The following is a 23493-nucleotide window of genomic DNA, read 5'->3' as shown; positions in this document are numbered from 1 at the left end:
TCGCATTGTTGCGCTTTTGGACTGCATGTGACACGTCTACGAATTTGTCTCAATGAGGGGGACCACATGGTACAGCTATCGGGGCGATCTGAGCTGTTTTGGTGATTTTTGGTAAACCATCTCTACTAGGTAGACCAGGGTGCAGAGTCGGTGTGTTTCATTTTGGACAGCATGTGACACATCTATAGATTTGTCTCAATGGCATGGTACTGTTTATGGGGTGATTGCGGCTATTTTGGGAATTTAGGGTAACTCTCCCCCGCCAGGTAGGCCCGGTTTGTGGCGTCACTCCGTTTCTTTTTGGTGGGCCATGTGACACCACTGCGAATGCACCCCAATGAGGGGAACGCCGTGAACCCCTCCCCCGCTATGCAGGATGTATCTAGTCTAATTTAAATGAGCCAATGAGGGGTGTGTGGTGTGGCAGGGGATTCTCTTTAAAAATGGGGTCAGAGGGCATCTGCTGCAGGTGTTGTTGAGGGGCAAGCTGTGCCACTGAGGAGGAGGTGCAAATTTACAAAGAAATGAACCCTGCGGAGCTAGAAGGGATTGGGGCTGTGGAAGAAATGAAACCTGTAGAGCTGAAGGGGTTCGTGGTCGTGGAAGAAATGCAGGCTCCTTGCGAAGTGCCCTGCAAAGGAGATGTAAAATGTGGGAAGAAACTAGATCCTAAATTTGACAGACCAGAGTGTGTTCAATTTTTAGTACAGGGGGTAAGTACCGAAGGAAAGCGGGGAAGGGAAAGAATCACGGAGTAGAAAAACAGGCCTTTCTTTTTCTCTTGTAGCTGGATGAGCATGAAGTGGCTTGGCGGGTGTTTACAGAAATAGTCGAAGTGGCTCACAAAGAAGTGTACCCAGAGTGTTGTGATTACTGTGGGGAAATAGCGTTTTGGCAGAAATACAGTTGCTTGAGAGGTGATGATGACGGTGATGAAGAGGCAGAGGAGATGGAAAGTGTGATGGATGCTGCAGCAGAGGGTCAGGAAGCAGAGCCTACGAAAGTACAGGGGCCCCCACGCATTCAGGGTTTATACCGGGATGTAAGTTTTTCTTTAAAAAGGGGGGAGCGGGTGTCTAGAGGTGAAATAGAAAACTTATACGCGTGTCTTTTTTCTGACAGTTAGGGAAGGATGAGTGGGCCGTGGCCACCCCTGAGAAGGTGGAAACGGATTGTAGCATGTACAGCGCGAGCCTACCAGCTGTTCAAGCTCTGGATGCTGAGGAACAGGGAGAATTCGCAGACCCATCCCGGCCTGATGCGGAACACAAGACCACTGGAGATTCAAGGATCAAAGCGGAGCCTGAGACCCTGGGAGGAGTAAAAGAACCACTTCCATCTCGAGCACAAACACCGGAACATCCCGACAAGGGGGAAGAAGAGAGGCGCCCCTGTGTGCAGGCTTTATTCCCCGATGTAAGTGTGGCAAAAAGGCTTCCTGAAAGAATGTAGGGTGGCTAGAGAAACAATTCTAAAAATGTTTTTCTTTTAACACAGGTGTGGGACAGGCCTGTCGATTTTAACCTTCTGGCTAGCCATGTTTGTGAAAAGTTAAGCCCCGGCTGTTGCTATCGCTGTGGTTTGGTTGTCCTGTTCCAAAAGGATAGCTGCAGAGACTATACCCCCTCTATAGATGTGACAGGGTTATCCGTGATGGAGGTCAAGGGGGCAGACCTGTGCAAATTTCTGGAACTGAAACTGGCAGAACATGCTGAAAAGCAGATCAGACATGGAGACAAGGAGACTCAGGGAGAACATGAAGAACCAGAGGGTGTTTCCCCCAAGAATTATACAGAGCTCTGAAGATTATTGTTACTCAAAACCCACGGTAAAAAGAGGAGGCCTAACCTCTATTGCTGTAGTGGTTCCTGCCGTGGTTCTGATTATACAGGCGACTCAGGCAGACCACACTAGCCGGATTGCGATCTTAAATGTTGCAACTTTTCTGATGAAAGGACAGTAACAGAAATGGACAATGGCTATTTTGAGCCTTTAGGAGCCACGGAAGGCGGTGTTCTTATGAAATTGGCCCGGGGGAGAGAAGATGACCTGGAGGTGCAGGCGGGCAGAGTTGCACACAAGAATCTGATTGGAGAAGAAAATTGAACAGGGACTCATCTGTCTAATAAAAATACTTTCATTAAGTTTTGCTGTTTCGTGGTTAATTAATGATCCATTAAACTACATTTTGAACAACCTATACTTATGAGTAAAGCTGTGTTAGACTATGTTAGATACCAAAGCACTGCCCATACACACATTTTCTCTATAAAGTGAAGTTTCTCACTGTACTGCAAATGTGTATCCCACATAAAAAACTAAAAGCATATATAGTGTAGCATTTTGTAAATTGTAACTAATTTAGCAACATCTGTATCTAGCTGTTGTATGCATCTGCATTCTCGAGAGTAGATTTATTTTCCTGTACTAGTATGCAGACTCAGTTGGCCTGTTTAAGTAAAGATTAGCAGTTTTAAAGTTATTTTGATTAAAAGAATCGTTTAAAATACCGTAACATACACGGTCTTGGCCGCTCAAATCTACAGGACCACCTCTCTCCATATCATCTGCCTTTGCTCATCTGAACAGGGCCTTCTGCAGGTGCCACCCTGTAAACGGGCAAAATCAACAACGGCCCATACATGTTGTCTGTGGCGACTATAAATAATGTAAATAAATAAAATAAATAATCCTTAATAGGGAGAGGCCTGTCACTGAAGCCCGGGCTAAATGAAAATGAAGTCTTACAACTTAAAAAGACGTGCAAACAACTGCATCATATACGACATCACATGTAAATATCAGCTGGCTCTGGCTTTAGAAAAGATAGATGAGTTGAAGTACAGCTCTGTTACCTGTACACCTCAGATCATGCAAGCAAAAATCAACGCACAACAGCTTAGTGATGTAACTCATACTGCCCACTGTTTGAAAGCATGAAAATCATAATATAGTTATAACGGGTATCTTGTACTAACAATTTTAATGTAATGGTCTTTTATTCTTTTTTGCAGGAGAATCTCCTTGTCAAAAACCATGTGCGGGTATCACTTTTCTAATTTCACAATCATTCTATGCTATAATAACTTTAATATCACCATATGGGAAACCATTCCAGTTCCTGATCATTTCACTAAACTGACCAGATCTGTTTTCTGATTTTCCCACAAGTCCTCAGCATGTCAGAGAGGGGACAACATCTCACTAGCATCCGAGGTTTTTGTTTTTTGGTAGGGGATGATTTTTGATTGGGGGGGCACAGTATCATACAAGACCAGAGGTGCAGTCCATATAGGGGTGTTTATCACTATAGTGAAAACTAGCTCTTTGTAATTTATTTATGTAGGGATCTATTCAGAGAAGGGTGACTTGTGCGTGAGTACTAACTACACTAATGTCACCAGCCAGCAATTAAAAGATGTGCGCGATAACAGAATCAGCCCCCTTTGGGACAGGTAGGAGATGCAAACAGGATCAACTGAATAATTCTGCACAAATTATTCTATCCCCTGTGCTAAACAATGCACAAGATGCTCTAAATGGATTATTAAAGCAGTGCAGACAACGTTATGTAGATCTGGCTATGAAGATTATTAGAAATAAATTCACACATCATAACTCCTTATTGAATTTCTGTGGCATATGTGCTGCAGTCTTAGAGATCAGGATGTAGCCTGAGTTTGATATAAAACAAATACAGCAGTTTTTTAAAAGTGTATTCATCCTCTCTGTCTTACCATCACAGAGACCACCGGGTATGTCTCCAAAAAGATAAGAAGGAGACTGTGTAGAATGTAGCCTGTGTTTGTATAAATAAAGTTGCTTTTCAATCAGTTTCAATGTGTTTGTTCCCTTCGTCTTACCATCAGAACATTGTCTGCCTACAGATGATAAAGAATTTAAGGCTTCTCCAAAGATTCACAGTCTAATGGTATCTGCAGATTCCTGAGACGGGCCCGGTGCGCTCTACAAAACATTCCAAATTTAAGGGGAAAGAGACAGGTCATACTAAAGGTTCACTGTTCAGCTGAGAAGTATTATTGAAAAATGTAATAGTTTGTAAGATTTGCAATCCTTTTTACTTTTTAATTTCTTTTACACAAGTGATTTTATAACATGGTCCTGTAATAGCATGAGAAGTTCAATTCAAAAGAACGCTCTTACAAGACACAACAATAAATACTAGTCGTAATCACTTTTACTCAGATTCCACAAGGCTCTGGGGTGTCTTGTAAAGATCATTTTTACCACTGTTTTACAGATGCCCACCCCAGAGCCTTGTGGAATCTGAGTAAAAGTGATTACGACTAGTATTTATTGTTGTGTCTTGTAAGAGCGTTCTTTTGAATTGAACTTCTCATGCTATTACAGGACCATGTTATAAAATCACTTGTGTAAAAGAAATTAAAAAGTAAAAAGGATTGCAAATCTTACAAACTATTACATTTTTCAATAATACTTCTCAGCTGAACAGTGAACCTTTAGTATGACCTGTCTCTTTCCCCTTAAATTTGGAATGTTTTGTAGAGCGCACCGGGCCCGTCTCAGGAATCTGCAGATACCATTAGACTGTGAATCTTTGGAGAAGCCTTAAATTCTTTATCATCTGTAGGCAGACAATGTTCTGATGGTAAGACGAAGGGAACAAACACATTGAAACTGATTGAAAAGCAACTTTATTTATACAAACACAGGCTACATTCTACACAGTCTCCTTCTTATCTTTTTGGAGACATACCCGGTGGTCTCTGTGATGGTAAGACAGAGAGGATGAATACACTTTTAAAAAACTGCTGTATTTGTTTTATATCAAACTCAGGCTACATCCTGATCTCTAAGACTGCAGCACATATGCCACAGAAATTCAATAAGGAGTTATGATGTGTGAATTTATTTCTAATAATCTTCATAGCCAGATCTACATAACGTTGTCTGCACTGCTTTAATAATCCATTTAGAGCATCTTGTGCATTGTTTAGCACAGGGGATAGAATAATTTGTGCAGAATTATTCAGTTGATCCTGTTTGCATCTCCTACCTGTCCCAAAGGGGGCTGATTCTGTTATCGCGCACATCTTTTAATTGCTGGCTGGTGACATTAGTGTAGTTAGTACTCACGCACAAGTCACCCTTCTCTGAATAGATCCCTACATAAATAAATTACAAAGAGCTAGTTTTCACTATAGTGATAAACACCCCTATATGGACTGCACCTCTGGTCTTGTATGATACTGTGCCCCCCCAATCAAAAATCATCCCCTACCAAAAAACAAAAACCTCGGATGCTAGTGAGATGTTGTCCCCTCTCTGACATGCTGAGGACTTGTGGGAAAATCAGAAAACAGATCTGGTCAGTTTAGTGAAATGATCAGGAACTGGAATGGTTTCCCATATGGTGATATTAAAGTTATTATAGCATAGAATGATTGTGAAATTAGAAAAGTGATACCCGCACATGGTTTTTGACAAGGAGATTCTCCTGCAAAAAAGAATAAAAGACCATTACATTAAAATTGTTAGTACAAGATACCCGTTATAACTATATTATGATTTTCATGCTTTCAAACAGTGGGCAGTATGAGTTACATCACTAAGCTGTTGTGCGTTGATTTTTGCTTGCATGATCTGAGGTGTACAGGTAACAGAGCTGTACTTCAACTCATCTATCTTTTCTAAAGCCAGAGCCAGCTGATATTTACATGTGATGTCGTATATGATGCAGTTGTTTGCACGTCTTTTTAAGTTGTAAGACTTCATTTTCATTTAGCCCGGGCTTCAGTGACAGGCCTCTCCCTATTAAGGATTATTTATTTTATTTATTTACATTATTTATAGTCGCCACAGACAACATGTATGGGCCGTTGTTGATTTTGCCCGTTTACAGGGTGGCACCTGCAGAAGGCCCTGTTCAGATGAGCAAAGGCAGATGATATGGAGAGAGGTGGTCCTGTAGATTTGAGCGGCCAAGACCGTGTATGTTACGGTATTTTAAACGATTCTTTTAATCAAAATAACTTTAAAACTGCTAATCTTTACTTAAACAGGCCAACTGAGTCTGCATACTAGTACAGGAAAATAAATCTACTCTCGAGAATGCAGATGCATACAACAGCTAGATACAGATGTTGCTAAATTAGTTACAATTTACAAAATGCTACACTATATATGCTTTTAGTTTTTTATGTGGGATACACATTTGCAGTACAGTGAGAAACTTCACTTTATAGAGAAAATGTGTGTATGGGCAGTGCTTTGGTATCTAACATAGTCTAACACAGCTTTACTCATAAGTATAGGTTGTTCAAAATGTAGTTTAATGGATCATTAATTAACCACGAAACAGCAAAACTTAATGAAAGTATTTTTATTAGACAGATGAGTCCCTGTTCAATTTTCTTCTCCAATCAGATTCTTGTGTGCAACTCTGCCCGCCTGCACCTCCAGGTCATCTTCTCTCCCCCGGGCCAATTTCATAAGAACACCGCCTTCCGTGGCTCCTAAAGGCTCAAAATAGCCATTGTCCATTTCTGTTACTGTCCTTTCATCAGAAAAGTTGCAACATTTAAGATCGCAATCCGGCTAGTGTGGTCTGCCTGAGTCGCCTGTATAATCAGAACCACGGCAGGAACCACTACAGCAATAGAGGTTAGGCCTCCTCTTTTTACCGTGGGTTTTGAGTAACAATAATCTTCAGAGCTCTGTATAATTCTTGGGGGAAACACCCTCTGGTTCTTCATGTTCTCCCTGAGTCTCCTTGTCTCCATGTCTGATCTGCTTTTCAGCATGTTCTGCCAGTTTCAGTTCCAGAAATTTGCACAGGTCTGCCCCCTTGACCTCCATCACGGATAACCCTGTCACATCTATAGAGGGGGTATAGTCTCTGCAGCTATCCTTTTGGAACAGGACAACCAAACCACAGCGATAGCAACAGCCGGGGCTTAACTTTTCACAAACATGGCTAGCCAGAAGGTTAAAATCGACAGGCCTGTCCCACACCTGTGTTAAAAGAAAAACATTTTTAGAATTGTTTCTCTAGCCACCCTACATTCTTTCAGGAAGCCTTTTTGCCACACTTACATCGGGGAATAAAGCCTGCACACAGGGGCGCCTCTCTTCTTCCCCCTTGTCGGGATGTTCCGGTGTTTGTGCTCGAGATGGAAGTGGTTCTTTTACTCCTCCCAGGGTCTCAGGCTCCGCTTTGATCCTTGAATCTCCAGTGGTCTTGTGTTCCGCATCAGGCCGGGATGGGTCTGCGAATTCTCCCTGTTCCTCAGCATCCAGAGCTTGAACAGCTGGTAGGCTCGCGCTGTACATGCTACAATCCGTTTCCACCTTCTCAGGGGTGGCCACGGCCCACTCATCCTTCCCTAACTGTCAGAAAAAAGACACGCGTATAAGTTTTCTATTTCACCTCTAGACACCCGCTCCCCCCTTTTTAAAGAAAAACTTACATCCCGGTATAAACCCTGAATGCGTGGGGGCCCCTGTACTTTCGTAGGCTCTGCTTCCTGACCCTCTGCTGCAGCATCCATCACACTTTCCATCTCCTCTGCCTCTTCATCACCGTCATCATCACCTCTCAAGCAACTGTATTTCTGCCAAAACGCTATTTCCCCACAGTAATCACAACACTCTGGGTACACTTCTTTGTGAGCCACTTCGACTATTTCTGTAAACACCCGCCAAGCCACTTCATGCTCATCCAGCTACAAGAGAAAAAGAAAGGCCTGTTTTTCTACTCCGTGATTCTTTCCCTTCCCCGCTTTCCTTCGGTACTTACCCCCTGTACTAAAAATTGAACACACTCTGGTCTGTCAAATTTAGGATCTAGTTTCTTCCCACATTTTACATCTCCTTTGCAGGGCACTTCGCAAGGAGCCTGCATTTCTTCCACGACCACGAACCCCTTCAGCTCTACAGGTTTCATTTCTTCCACAGCCCCAATCCCTTCTAGCTCCGCAGGGTTCATTTCTTTGTAAATTTGCACCTCCTCCTCAGTGGCACAGCTTGCCCCTCAACAACACCTGCAGCAGATGCCCTCTGACCCCATTTTTAAAGAGAATCCCCTGCCACACCACACACCCCTCATTGGCTCATTTAAATTAGACTAGATACATCCTGCATAGCGGGGGAGGGGTTCACGGCGTTCCCCTCATTGGGGTGCATTCGCAGTGGTGTCACATGGCCCACCAAAAAGAAACGGAGTGACGCCACAAACCGGGCCTACCTGGCGGGGGAGAGTTACCCTAAATTCCCAAAATAGCCGCAATCACCCCATAAACAGTACCATGCCATTGAGACAAATCTATAGATGTGTCACATGCTGTCCAAAATGAAACACACCGACTCTGCACCCTGGTCTACCTAGTAGAGATGGTTTACCAAAAATCACCAAAACAGCTCAGATCGCCCCGATAGCTGTACCATGTGGTCCCCCTCATTGAGACAAATTCGTAGACGTGTCACATGCAGTCCAAAAGCGCAACAATGCGACCCCCGCACCTCGGCCTACCTCGTAGGGGCAGTTTACCAAAAATCTCTTCCTGAGGGCCCCCCCCCCATCTCCGAGAAGGCTGGGCATTTTAGAGCACCCCCCCCCTCAGGAACATGTTTTTTACCTGTTTTTTCATTCTTTATTGAATTCAATAGAATAAGGTTACACCTGAGAATATGGAATAAGTATCAAACCGAAATTGTCCCCGAAGGCTCATTGTGGATTTCACCACAAGAAGCCATCTAAAGAAAGGAAATGATAACTAAACAGGACTGGTCAACTTAGTAGTGTTTTTGGAAGAGGCGTGTAAATTGAATTATTAGCTGAGGGTTACAAATGTCAGTGGTTCTTTTATGCACAATTGTTAGAAAGGTTTAAATTGGACAAAAAAGAATGGGGATTTCAGCAAGAGATGGCAGATTTTGAAAAAGAAATGGAAATCATATAATAAAGAAAATGTATAAACTGTTGTTGAAATTTGATACAGAGGAAGAATCTGTCAAACAAAGTGGGCATAGAGTTTTGGGTATAATATACAGATGGATCAAGATGTCAGTTAAGGGCCTCAAATTTACTTTGTGTCCCACTCAGGAGAATTTTTACAAAACAATGTACTGGTGGTATTGCAAAAATGGCCATGGGTGTCTCAAATAAATGTTGGAGATGTGAACAACAGGAAGGAACATCTTTGGTGGACTTGCAACAATGCAAAAAAAAATGGTTACAAGTACATAGGTTAATGCAGATAATCTTAAAGGTTAATAGAACCAGAGTTCTATTTGTTGGATATTATGGACAATAAATTGGAAAAAGAGCACGGTATTTTTATTTTAGATATAGTAACAGAGGCATGGCTCTTATATACTCAAAATGGTAGTTCATGGAGATTGGACTGGAAAGATTAGTTGAGATGGTCAAGCTTACAGTGTTAATTGGAGATAAAACACTCTATATTCATGGCAAGTTGGAAGCCCTTTATGGACTATCTGAGAGAGGCAATGAAAAATGATTTGTGGCTTTGATTTTTAAGAATAAGGTTCTGAGATATCAAGCAGAAGAGACACTGAAAAAGATATTAATGAGCCGGCAAGCTGATTGATAATAAAGAGAGCAGTGTTGTAGGCAAGAAACTGTAACGGATTAATAATATACCTGTTATGTTTCTTACTGTTTTTACTTTGTAGATTGATTTGTAGGCCATTCTCGGGCCTTTGTAGTTGTCTTCTTGTTATATTTCACATTCTTTCTCTTGTTCATTCTTCTAACTTTCCCACAATAAAAATAAAAATATTTTTTTTAAAAAAAGAACCGTGTTACACCCATTTCCATGGTATTAATTCACACGTTAAGCTTGCATAACCCCTATGGGGTGATTGGTTTAGCTGTTGCTGTTGCTGTGGAGCATAATAATAATTGATGTACTCTTATCACCTTGAATAAAATAATCAGAAATGTTGTATGTGAACAATATGGCTAAAAGTCGTGTTGTGTATTGTGTTTGGTCAGTGTTACTGGGTTTGTATTGTTCTTGCAGGGCTGTTAATTCCCCGAGAAGGGGGCAGAAACATGGGTTCCTTTAGCTTCAAATTGGAAAGACTCTCTCACTCGATGGGATCTGACAAGTTGAACTGTTTACCTTTTCAAAGACATTGTTGGCTGAAAGTTTCTGAATGGTTGCACTTATGAGTTTAGTTAAAGAAAAAAAATAGTTGTATTGTATTCATTGTTAAAAGTTTTTCTTAACTTACAATTGCGTGAAAGTCCTAAGCCTCATAGAACCCCCGTTACACTTGCCTTTAATTTTCCCTGCTGGAATATTAAAGAATGTAGCTTTGCCCCTGATACAGCCTGACTAATCATACTATTCAGAAGTAATCCCGCTCCCCTCCAGAAAGGATAGAGGGACAAACAGACCTAACTGGTTCCCCCCAAAAACTTATTTCAGCTGTCCCTACTCCCTCTCTTTGAGAGCTTCCCCCTTGCTTGAGGCAGCCTGGAATCAGAGAGGAGAATGTGGGACGGTGGACTGAAATGTTGATTGGGGCATTTCTGTGTACTGAATGATGGGGGGGGGGGGGGGAGAAGGACTACTTGCTCAGTGACTCCACAAAACTCTACAGCTAGCAATGTGGAGGTGGGGTGCTTCTGGCACCTGTGGGAACTTGGGGCTCTCTTAAGGACTGCTTTACACAGGGTGGGTGATAAGCACGAATTCCCCCCTTCCTTTCCTACACTGTGGTCTCGTTGGCTGAGGTTTGCCCCTCCTCTTTCCTTCCTCCAGCCGCGGGCTCCTAGCTCTAGTTTAAAACTCAGAAGGCAGCTGCGCTCTCTTACTTCTTTCTTTGTTTTCAAAGAGAGAAGAAAAACCTCCTTTTAAAAATTTGCACTGTATTTTTGCACGTTTTTATTTTTTAAAGGGAAGAAAAAAGAACCAGCGTTGAAATGGGTTCTCTGCCTCTTTCCAGGGTTTTTAAAGGCTGTTTGCATGCTTTAAAAAAGACGACGCTTGGGGTTAGAGATTCTGACTGGTAAGTGCTTAGAAGCAGCTTGTTTGGGGGAGGAAGAAAATGGCTCTCTCTCTCTCTCTGGTTTTAACCTGCCTTAGTTACCCGGAGAAAGGGTTCTAGGAGTTTTTTAAGCTGTGTTTTTAAAAAACCTCTAAAGACGACGCGGAGGGGAAGGGTAGCAAAAGTCTCCTTTTTTCATTCCCATAGCTGTCTCTGCTGCCGGGTCTTGAAAGGGGGAGAGAGGGAGCTGAGAGAACCTCCTCTCACGCACACAAGCTGCTTTTCCACACACACCCAATTGCTGTCAAAACAACAAAAGTTTTTCCATAGAACTCCTTTTCTCTCTCTCTCCATCATTGTTATTCCCCAAAAACTTACATACAAGCCCCCTGTGAAACACACACAGTTGGCTTTTCCATAAAACAGTTTTTTGTTTTTCTCTACACCTATTCAAAATCATAAGCACACGGTGAAACACAGGTTTCCCAAGTCAAAAAGCCCACTGCCCCTCAACACACTGCCTTCTGCACCAACCACTGGGGGTGGGGGGTGGTCATGGTGCATGAATAGAGGGTGCATACAGTACCCCTTAGGACCTATAGGGAGCTTGGGTGCTAGATCTGGTCCCAGCTTTCTACCGTAGCACCCACAAACTAAAAACCCATTTCTATGGGTCTGGGGGAGCAAAATGAGGGGTCACATGAACCAGCCAGGCTCTTCTAGGGAGCAGGGGGGCTGGTCTGCCCCCCAATTTTCTACCCTAGCACCCCATAAACTCAAAACTCTTTCCTCTTGGTCCACAGGGGCAGGCGGGGCTCGTAGAGGGGTCACAGGGAGCTGCTAGGCCCTCCCGGTCACGTGGGGTACTGCTTCCGGGGTCTAGAGGTGGGACTTCTGCCCCAGAAAGGGGCGGGGCACCTGTCACTTTTTTGTTATGACATGAGGTACCCCCCTTATTCTTCTCTATGTAATTTTATGATCCAGCCTTCTGAGCGGTGCTGGAGGGAGTCTACATTCATAAGTGAGCGAGGGGGGGAAAGTTGCATGATTCTTTTCAGTTGCATGATTCTGCAGTGTGACATTTTCCTTACTTTTAGGGCTCCCATCCAAAAAGTAAGATTAATCTACACTGCTTAACTTTTTTGATCTGCCAGGGTCTTTCAAGGAGAGATCCAATAAAACTGAGAAAGCTAAGCAGGGACAGTACTTTATTGCTTTTGAATAGGGGACCTTGATAGAATACCATAACACTTATTGACATGATGGGGGGTTATTAAGGTATCTTATTGTGTGAACATTGTCGAGTAAGCCTTTGGCTTTCAGAGGAAGTCTTTCAAAATCTTGACAAGGCCTGAAGCATCTGGATAGCTGAGCTGTGGGAACCAATTTTATTTCTTGAACAGGAGTCCACCACTGACAAGCAAGGCCCTAGTGGAGGTGAAGGCAGATGTGATCCAGCAGGTTTATGCTCTCGGATTTGGGTATTCCCCCATTTTGGTTTTGAGGGGAAGCCATGCAAAGAATAGAGGACAAGGTGCTGGTGAAAAGCTTCCTCTATTTCAATCTGGTACCGCGAGTGGAAAGAAAACAGAGCAAGGGGACACTGGGTTATGGGCACCCTCCTCCCAAGAAGCTTGCTGTGGAAGGATCGGGGACAACAGGACACCAGCAGCGATGGCCGGGCCAGGGCTGGCATCCCAAAGCGCCCATGAGATTTGCACAAGCTATGCAAACAGAGTCCCTCATACCATGCTACCATACCCTATGTGTTTCAGTGAAGGGACCAATTTGCTGTAGTTCTGGTTTCTTTGTTAATTTGAGGTGGGTGAGTGGGGGGAATGGAGCAACTGCCCGAGGACAACTGAGCACCATAACAAGACTTTTAAAAGTCTCATCAGTCTGAAGAGTTACCTGCCTCTTCCCCACTCTTAGTCTTTATCATGCTTTTGACCACCAGCAACTTATAAAAAAAAATCAGAGTTTGAACCATAAATTCCTCTGAATAACTGTAAAACAAAGAAGGGAGGACCTTGATATCTATGCAGATCAGGAAGGTGAATGGCTTGGTTCAAGAACAATCAAAATAACAATAAAACCTGTCAATCTGCCTTTACAGTAGCAATTTAAAATGCACTCAGCACAAGATCATAATAGCTTCCTCCAGTCACATCTCTCAGCAATGGACTAGGAGCAGATAACAAATCCAAAAGGCTTCTGTTGAGCACAACAAGAAATATAGATGAGCAAGAACTCCTGATATCCTCCTTGACACATCTATCAGGGGTCCAATAGAGAGTTTCAACCTTGCAGCAGTTGTCTCCGCCATTCATTTTTTAAAAAAGAAATAAGTACTTTTGGAGAAATCTTGGCCTTGACAAAAAGGGAGACTACACATAAAAAAGAAACAAAAACTGCAGCTTCACAGTTGCCAGCACCAGGAATGGCACACTCGATTGTTTGTCACCCAAGAAAAACAGGTGGTTGAACTAGCTAGGTTTGTCAGATGTGCCAAATCCAGTCTGAGAACATAAAGAGTGTGTCTGACTATCAAATAGTAAAAAAAAGCAAGCAAGACTTGGGTCCAGTAGCACATCCTGGAAATCTTGCTCTTCCACTACAGATCTACACAACTAGCCACCTGAAACTAAAAAAAAGGTGGTGTAAGGAATCTGGTTCCTGACAGATTTGGTAAGCCAAATAGGATTGCCAAAGTTTACTTTTTGGATGGAAAACGTCCAAAGCAGACTTGGGACACACAATGTTTTGCTCCTGCATTCCAAATCTCTGTGCTGTCCACCCCCTATTCCATGACTGGTGGAATTTTTCTAACACTTTCTGGCTTGAAAGGGGTTGTAGAAGCTCTACGTTCCTATAACAAAGATGCCCAGGTCTGGCCCAATCACATCAGATCTAAAAAGCTTAGGAAGGTAAAAGATGTTTGCTTTATGGGTAGGAAACCCAGGGGTCATTTCGTAGAAAAAGAGCTGGAGGAACTTATTAGCATAACTCATTAGCATAACTTATTAGCATATGTCACGCCCCTTGCCAGCACTGGAAGTGTGTCATTAGCATAACTGATTTGCATATGCCACACCCCCTGACATCACCTATCATGGCTGTTTTGGACCCAATCCTGGCCATTCAGGGCTGAAATTGGGCCCAAAATGGCAAAAAGGGGCTGAAAATGACTGAAAAGGGGCCCAAAATGGTCAGGATCGGGCCGCTGCTGAGCGGGAGAGTGATCCACCACCCGTTAAAGGCCCAATCCGTGCCGTTTTGGCCCCAATCCAGGCTGAAATGGGCCCAAAATGGCTGAGAGTCAGGTGGGTGGGGCCACCTGTCATGTGACCTCTTTGGGGAACTGCCGGAACTGCGTTCCAGCGCGTTCCCCCTCAAAATGAGCCCTGAGAAGACCTATAAGGCAGACAAAGGTCACACTGCAGAAACATTCAACTGAAAATAATGTTTTTTCATCTCTCTAGCTTGACAATCCTAGTGCAGCCTGATTCTGACAGACCATGGAAGTCAAGCCAGTGCAATGTACTTTTTTTCTCAGATGGGAGACCAAAAGTCCTGAAAAAGTGCATCTGAGGATGCAAGCAACTGCTGACCACCATTAAAGGTGTCTAACTTCTTTTTTGAATTAGAGACAGCTGTCCTGGAAGGATTGGGGCCAGCTAGTCACAGCAGCACTGCACAGAGCGCTCAAAGAAACTATGCAAGCAGAGGCAACGCCCTCCCTGACACACACTCAGCAACTGGCTTTCAGAGATAGTCTGCCTCTGACCATGGAGGCTCAATGTAAAAGTGAGGGGCCATGGAAGCTCATCACAGAGAAGAGGGGGAGGTGCCCCCATTGGGGAGAAAAAGCAGGGTATAAATAAAATAAATAAAAGCACATTGCAGAAAAGTGATAACTGGAAACTTTAACCCATTCTCACGCTTTGAGGTTTCTGAATCTGAAATCCAAAGGGAAGTCAGAGTGAGAGCTGTTGTCACAAAGAAAAAATAATCCATGTTCTATGCCCATAAATCATAAATGCTCTGCTGAAAATTGATGATATAAATTTGCTTAATCTGTAGACAGATTTTCCTTAAACTTTGCCTTGCCAGCTTTTCATTGCAGACATCAGAAGATTTATCATCATGAAAAAAAATCATTTTCTCATTTTGGCATATCTGTTCCTGTTAAAGGCCTGGCTGATGTTTTTCTGGTCATTTGGTAACCTCATTCACATCTAGAGGACAAATGTAGGGGAAAGAGAGGAAAGCTTCCTAAATTGTGAACATTTAGCAAAAATACTCGTATATTCAAAAGTTTCCCATAAATGTTCATGTTGGAAAAGTTAAGCATGCTGGTCTATAAATGCTAAGAACTAATATCATCCCAGCTGTCCATGTGAGGGAAATACTGTTTTCCTTTGATGTCTCCTGTTATCACTTCAGCATCTTAACTTAGTATTGAGCTGGGCTAATCTTGTTTATCTGATGATAACAATTGCTACATGGTACTTGCTGAGCTTTTAGTTCATCATGCAAAGACAAAATGCAAAACATTTTTGCTTCATAACTATTAGGCAATAAATGTGTTTAATGTTTTGAGGATTACACGTCTTTAAGCTTAATTGCTGTCTATCTCTCAAGCATAGTTCCTCACCATGACAGCCATTGAGTCCAATGGGCTTTATTCCAAAAGTGTGTCTGAGATTTTAGGACCAGTTACCTGGCTGCAGTATATCTGGAGGAGTTTCAGAGGGAGGTTCCAAGGAGAAGCTGCTGAGTTGGAATTTATATCGTAATTTGATACTATCAGTCTTGCTCAATAAGAATCTGGGGTGGTTAGCTTGACTTATTTATTAAAAAATATTTCATATTGCACATCAAGATAAACAACAAATTACGTATGTAATTCCTGGACATTGTGGTAGCATGAAGGAAGAAAAAGTGAAGGGAATGGAATAACAGCACAATCCTATGGAGAGTTACTCCAGACTAAATCCATTGACTTCAATCGGCTTAGACTGGAGTAACTCACCATTGGATTGCACTGTTAGTGACCTAAATACTGCAGCATACACATCCTTTCTAGCAATGGCATGGGGTTTTTACAAAAAAAATTCCGTAGGGGCAGCTGTGTTGGTCTGCTGCAGCCAAACTAACCAATGGCCTTGTGAGAGAACAATATTCAAGTCCAGCAGCACCTTAATTACTAAAAAAAAACCTTTTCCAAGGTCTAAGCTTTGATTAATTAAAGCTCAGTTTTTTCAAATACCCTGATCCTTTCATGTTTATGTTCTCAACAGGAATTTGGGAGAGGGTAGCTTCACTTTTTATTAGAATATGTTTCATATTCAAATTCATCTCGCTTTGCTAATTCATCAAGTGCTGGGTGTGGTCCACCCACTCTGAGAGGATTCTTCACTCTTTTGACTTAGTCTTGTTATCACCTGTGCTCTATATTATTGTGTAAGACACCTACTTCCTGGGAAACTGGACCTTCTGGCCTCTCTTTGTAATATCCCCATCCCTTTTAACTCTTAGAGCTTTGGGTGTAATATATAATCATCATGCATCTGATTCACCTAAGTTATGCAGCAATAAATTCATTAAGCTTTGATGATGAACAACTCTTTAGTATTACGACCCATTGATTTTTTTAACCCTGTCAATTCAATTTGAAGTCAAATTTGGGGGTCCAGGTTCTGAACATACCATCATAGGCTCAGATCCCTAGGGAATCCACAGTGAACTGTGTTCTTTTTCACATCATAGATGTGCTAGCAATTTTAGATGAAAATCTCAGAAGACTGGTTCCTCATTCTTAAATTTAAATCAGGCTGACAATTTCATGTAACAAAATGACTATTCTTATGTGAAAGCCATTTGAATATTGTCATGCCAAGCAGAAAAATAAAAATCAGAAATTGTTTTCTTTAGATACACAAATGTAATGTGTATAATTTAGGTGTATAACATTTGAATGCTACCTCTTGGAGATTTAAATTCATGAGGCTTTGTCAAATCTCCCTGTTTTCCTACTGTAAGACAAGGGTTTTTTTAATCGTGACAGAATGTATTTTGATGTGATTTACTATGAAGTATACAAACCTCTAAACACGTTTATAATTTTATAGTAGCAAAAGAAGACTAGTCTCACTAGGGGGCAGTACATTTCGTTAATGTAAACAAGGCCTTTTTGCCCATTCAGTATGTACTGGGGGAGGGGGGTAGATGCCTGTGCAAATATGCTTCTCATTTGTAACATTAAATATTTTAACATTTTGGACAGGTAGAACTTTAGCTAAAGAAATTTTCTGTTTCCTGAGCAAAGTTTCAGGGAAATATTTAAATAGCACACTCATCAACTTATTAATTAAATTGCAGTGTAGAAGGTGGGTGTCTTAGTATCATTCCTTTGTAGATACAGCTTGTGAAAAGGAGCAAACTTTGGAGACCCTACTTGGGGTGGAAAGGCAGCATATAAATGTTTTAAATAAATAAATAAATGCTTAGGCATTGTCCATCACTGGTTCAAATGGCCTGTATCATAGTATCATAGAGCTGAAAGGGGCCTTACAGACTATCTAGTCCAACCCCCTGCCCAATGCAGAAACAGCCTAAAGTATCCCCAACAAGTATTCATCCAGCTGCTCCTTGAAAAGTGCCAATGAGGGGGAACCCACCACATCCCTAGGCAGCCCATTCTACTGCTGAATTACTCTTAATGTGAAGTTTTTCCTAATGTCCAGCCGGTACTTTCCCTCCTATAGTTTAAACTCATTGTTTCAAGTCCTATTCTCTGTTGCCAAAAGGAACAGCTCCCTCCCCTCCTCTAAGTGACAGCCTTTTAAATACTTAAAGAGAGCAATCATTTCTCCCCTCAATATCCTCTTCTCCAAACTGAACATTCCCAGGTCCTTTAGTCTTTCCTCACAGGGCTTGGTCTCCAGGCCCCTGATTATCTCGGTTGCTCTCCTCTGCACCTGTTCCAATTTGTCTATATCCTTTTTGAAGTGAGGCCTCCAGATAGGGTTGCCAGTCCCCCGCTGCTGTGTGCCACAACGGCCTGGTCCAGCCCCGGATTGGGGCCAAATCAGCCCAGATTGGGCCACTACAGAGCGCAGTGCTCCCATGCTCAGCAGCAGAGAGCAGTGCTCCCATGCTCAGCAGCAGCCCGATTTGGCCCAGATTGGGCTACTGCGGAGCACAGCAGCACTCCCATGCTCAGCAGCAGCCTGATTTGTCCTGAATTCGGCCACTATGGAGCGCAGCAGCACTCCCGTGCTCCACAGCGGCCTGATCTTGGCCGAATCAGCCCAAATCAGGGCCGAATCACCCCAGATCAAGCCCAAATTGGCCCAAATCGGGCCCAAATTGGGCTACTGTGGTGCGCAGCAGCACTCTCACACTCCACAGCTGCCTGATCCAGGCTGGATTGGCCCCAAATCAGGCCACTGCAGAGTGCAGCAGTGCTCCTGTGCTCTGCAGCGGCCCAATCTGGGCCTGATCTGGACTGGACTGGGCCTGGAAATGACATCATCATGCAGGCTGGAAGTGCGCACACACAAAGTGCACCCACGACCACAGGATAGCAGGTAGGGGCAGGTCATCCCACCTCAAGTGTTTATGTACATGAAATAGCAGGAGTAGCTTAGACCACTTTTGATACTGCTGCTGACACTTGGGTTTTTCCCATGCCACATGGCTCCTTGGCAACATAAATGGTCTGAATAGCCAAGGGGAGAAATGTCAAAAGCCCTTTGTGGTGTTTTGCACCCTTTATGAGACCTCCAATATCTAATTCCTGTTATGGCACCTCACTCTGAAATGGTCTGTATTATGTTGCCCTCTCCCTTAGTGTTCCCAAACTATTTTAGGTCTCACCAAAAACTCTCACCTTAGATATGTCAGTCTGACTTGTAGTATAGGAAGGATTTATTATATTTCGTAGGATTACAGAACAATCTGCACTTAGAGGTGGTTATGCGGTAAAAGGGGATTCTTTATTCTAGATAAAACATGTTTTACTTAAATAGATTTAGAGTTTATTTATAAGTACACATGCATAATGGTTTCAGAGTAGTTCATAACTGTATTGGTTTCAGAACAGTACATAAGTCTCATGATTTCAAAATCTTAACATGGATGTACTGCCAATAAAGGTTGCTGAATTGTATTTCAAAATCAGTAAGATCTTCAAACATTTCTAAATGGACTCAGCGACAAAGACTTATTTTCCCTGCAGTTGCCGCTTAGGCTAATAATTTCCACAAAGAAAAGAAAGCACAGACTTGGCTCCTTCTCCCTCTTTCTCTAAAACTGCTCTGATCAATACTAGAACAATGCACTGCCCTCTTTCTCTCAGAACAACTCTGACTAAACTACATTTCATTCCGCCCCAAGGCTACAGCTACCATCCAGTCATAGCACACTTCATTTACTCATCTACCCCCCCTTCCCCCCCAATGACTTAATTTTAAAACCATAGTAAATGTACATTCAAAAACCTACATTGATTAGCTGAAATAAAACGCACAAAATATTTATAAGTTATACCACTGCATTGTACTTCTGCCAGCTCCAGAAAGAATTCCCCTACAGAATTGTTTTTGGGATTGCTCAGGTCTTGCCATGGGCTGTCTCTCTTGCTTTGGTCACACTCTTTATGATGATGTGTCTAATTTAGGCCATTAATCCTGCTGGGCACAAATCTGCCTTTGTCTGGACGGGGCTCTGCATTCTTCTGGCATTATAAGAACAACATTAATTAATGCAGTACTGCAGTTCAAGCCAAACTGTGGTATAAGTTCAAGAGCCCAGAAGGGACTGACTTGGCAGTTGCTTTCTTTGGGCTGCCTAGGTTATAAATATGCAGCTCTCCTGGCTAGGCATATGAGCAGAAAGCTGGAATTTGATACTTAACCAAACATACTTTCCAGAGCAAATGGACAGACGTGCTGTGTCATGAGTTATGCTTCAGCCCTTCAGAGGGAGATTCCATGCTCTGGTCTCTGAGGATCCAACTCAAAACAACAGAAAAAAAACCCTTCAGTAAGGCTGTAACCCTAAGAGCAACTTAGCAGGATTCACTTATTTTCAGATAATTACACATAATGACAGGGTAAGTAACAAAATATTTGAGGAGCAAAGGAATATGATCAGCATAACTTTTTACACTGAAAATAAACAGCTTTGGAACTAACAAACCAGGGGGGGGGGTTGTCTGCAGTAGTCTAAAACAGCTATCTGTCTAGAATTTCTTGGAACAAAGTCCATGGTGTGAAGCTTTTTCTCACTACTGCATCCTCATCCTGATGTTAACTAAAGTTTCACCTGCAGAATTTTTGTGTATCACACAGCTGTTAAAAGCCACAACTCTACTGGAGTGGGCACAGAGAGGCCTTTAACAACCCTGATGTAAGACAGCTATCCAGTTCTCAGGCTGGTTCCTGGTAAGAATAGGAGGACAGAACACTTTTCTCCAAGCTTGTTGGCAACCCTAGTTACTAGCTATACTTGTTGTATTCATAGAATCATAAGGTTGGAAGGGACCTCCAGGGTCATCTAGTCCAACCCTCTGCACTGTGCAGGAAATTCACAGCTAGGTGGCCTTGGGTAAGTCACTTCTCTCAGTCCCAGCTCCCCAGCTGTATTGGGATAATAATAACACTAACTTGTCCACCACTCTGGGTAATCTGTCTAGAAGAGCGGTATATACCCTCCCCCCACACACACCTAGTGACCTCTGTTCCATGCCCAGAAGATGGCAAAACACCATTAGAATCTCTAGCCAAACTGGCCTGGGGAAAATTGCTTCCTGACTCCAAAGTGGCCATTGGCATTACCCTGGGCATGTAAGAAGGGGCCATGAGAACTAAGTTCTCTAGTTCATAAGCAATAGTTTTGTATCCTTTTAAAAATGTTTTCTCTATCTTTACAGATAGCAATACAATAGTTGTTTTTTTAAAATTTGGCATGGAGCTGTAGTAGGGAAAGAAAGCATCATGAATTTCTGCCTGTCAGACACCTGTCAAAGGAACATGGCTATGCCAGGGGAAAAGGGGCAACCCTTGGAAAGTATGAGGAAAATTTCACAAATGTAAATACAGTAGACATATTTGCATAAGGAAGTTGTACAGGAGGTCTATAGGATTTGCCAGACACTCGTTAAACATCTGGCTAGTGTTAGTGCAGATGGTGGGATGAGAAAACCTTTGAAGTTCTTTTCAGCTATTCACCAAACATAACTTCTGGGTAGTGTTTCGATCTTGATGCATTTTGGTAGGAAAGCTTTGGGACCAATGAATATCATGTTTACTCTTTTAATTAATGAGACTACAGTAACAAAGTAATAGTTTTTCCCTACATAGTGCTACAGTAATGAAAGAAATTAGATATGCTTATGCACATTGCACATAGCAATTAAAGACATGTTACATGAGTAGGATCAAGTGAAAATATCTTACACTTGTTCTCCCACTGTGGATACACATGCACTGCTAGGGCGACATAGCACTTGAATATAAAACCCCACACAAAGTAAGTCACTTGAGCGTCCCTATGTAAGATTTCTTGTTTAGAGAGACTCTCAGATCCCTTTAATTAATCAGTTAGGTTTTTATCCTGCCCTTCTTCCAAAGAGCTTAAGGTAGCATACCTTTCCCCTTCCCCATTTTATCCTCAGAACAACCATCCTATGAGGTAATTTAGGCCCTGAGAGTGGCTGGCCCAGGGTCGCCAAATGCCTGGAGAAAACATGTCTTGTCTCTTTAACAGAGATTCAATAGGATGTTATTTACTGGGCAATGTTATTTATCTCCACACCATGAAAAGCTTCAGCTGCCCATTTCTACATATTAAACCTATATTAAAGGGACCAGCCATTTTTTCCTCCAGGCTGTTGGCATCCCTATCATTCAGTGACCTTCATGATAGAACAGGGACTTGAACACATATCTCCACAGCCCTAGTGTGACTCTATGCCACACCGGCTTTCTGGCAACCCTTGATAACAGAAACAATTCCGTCACATTCATTATTGTTTGTGTCTTCACAGTATGTTGCTGAAGACAAATTGATACCAGATCCTAAGAGAAGGAAGCCACTTCCTTGCACTGATGAATGCAGAGCCTCTTTTCTGTCTCCCAAGCATAAGAATGTAGAATGAGCGAGCACTGTCAGTTACTAATTTAGCCTGGAAAAAAAGGATGAATTGGGGTCACACCTGTGCTGCACTGCAGGATCAAAGCCTTTCTTACAGCAAAACGCAGCAGATTGTCCTGCATTTGGAAAGGTTTTTTTTTATCCTATTGCCTTCTGCCCATCACAGTGACCTCCCCTCTGTTCACCACATCCTCTGACATAAGGACATCCTATACTCAATTGACTCAGAGCTTACATTAATCCAGCAGACTTTTGCAAAAAGTAGATGTATTAAAATATAAAAATTCTTTTCATCTTTGTTACTTCAATCAAATGGGACTGCTTCAGTGAAACTTTTGCACAAGTGTCACGTGCCCCAAACGTCCCCTTCTTAATGTTGCCACAGCTTTGCAAGCTACAGGAGCCCTCTCCTTTTATTACAGCTGTTTATACTCAGGGGCACTAAATACCCTTTTACCACCCAATCATAAGTATGGTACAAAGGTAGAATTAATAATCTTTGTCTGGCTCTCTCTATCAGAAGTGCATGAGTGGCTTACAGTCAGTAGTGAGAAACAATTTAAACAATAATTACATATTAAAGGCACATTGAAGCTAGTTAACAAAAATAATCAACATAATGTCCATAGCAGATGATTATGAAGTCCATGTTCCCTATGCAGCAAATGTCAATAACATTTCATACAAAACATACTAATGGCATGTGCAGGTTTTCTTATCTCTTCATGACAGAAAACGTACTATCGGTAGCTCCCTGTTCTCCTGTGAATTGGGGTTAGTCTCAGCACAAATATACATACACCATCACCAAGAAAAACCCTCAAATAATTTTGATGGCGAAATAGGAGAGCAACAAGCACACCGGGCATCACTGTGCCTGGGTCCAGCCAACAGCTGTCCTCCTCCCTCAAATTTCCACCTTTGTACCATTTGTACCAGGGTGTTTGTTGTTGTGGGGATAATAATGACATACTTCGTAAACCGCTCTGAGAGGGCATTAAGTTGTCCTGAAGGGCGGTATATAAATTGAATGTTGTTATTATTATTATTCTCTTGTGGATTTGGAAATATGCATTATTTGAAGATGGTGAAAATCATGGCACTGGTACAGTGCATGTGTGATTTGGAACTCGTGTTCAGCTGCATTTTTTTAAATTTGGGAGCCAACTTTTGGCTGAAAAGCAGGATAAAGATGAAAAAATAGATGAATAATAAAAGAAAGTATAAGGAGTGAAAGTTAGGAAGATAAACCACACAGAAAGGGACAAAGCATCTGCTGAATTTTAGAAGGGCCACCAGAAAGAGAAACAGGGATGTTACACAAAGGGT

General features: G+C 42.3%; 2 protein-coding genes across 2 annotated transcripts; one reads left to right on the top strand and one right to left on the bottom strand.

Moving 5' to 3' along the window:
* Positions 1 to 958: 958 nt before the first annotated feature.
* LOC129325235 (uncharacterized) lies at positions 959 to 2097 on the top strand. The gene is made up of 3 exons (XM_054972858.1): positions 959 to 1042; positions 1123 to 1416; positions 1498 to 2097. The coding sequence occupies exons 1-3, from the start codon at positions 962 to 964 to the stop codon at positions 1801 to 1803; spliced, it is 681 nt and encodes a 226-aa protein (XP_054828833.1). The 5' UTR covers positions 959 to 961; the 3' UTR covers positions 1804 to 2097.
* A 4299-nt stretch (positions 2098 to 6396) lies between these two features.
* On the bottom strand, positions 6397 to 7535 carry LOC129325232 (uncharacterized). The gene is made up of 3 exons (XM_054972856.1): positions 7452 to 7535; positions 7078 to 7371; positions 6397 to 6996 (listed from the first exon to the last, which is right to left on the bottom strand). The coding sequence occupies exons 1-3, from the start codon at positions 7530 to 7532 to the stop codon at positions 6691 to 6693; spliced, it is 681 nt and encodes a 226-aa protein (XP_054828831.1). The 5' UTR covers positions 7533 to 7535; the 3' UTR covers positions 6397 to 6690.
* Between the last annotated feature and the right edge of the window lie 15958 nt (positions 7536 to 23493).

The sequence above is a fragment of the Eublepharis macularius genome, chromosome 2 (genome assembly GCF_028583425.1).
Source record: "Eublepharis macularius isolate TG4126 chromosome 2, MPM_Emac_v1.0, whole genome shotgun sequence".
Lineage (NCBI taxonomy): Eukaryota > Metazoa > Chordata > Lepidosauria > Squamata > Eublepharidae > Eublepharis > Eublepharis macularius.
This window is presented reverse-complemented; position numbering and strand designations above follow the sequence as displayed.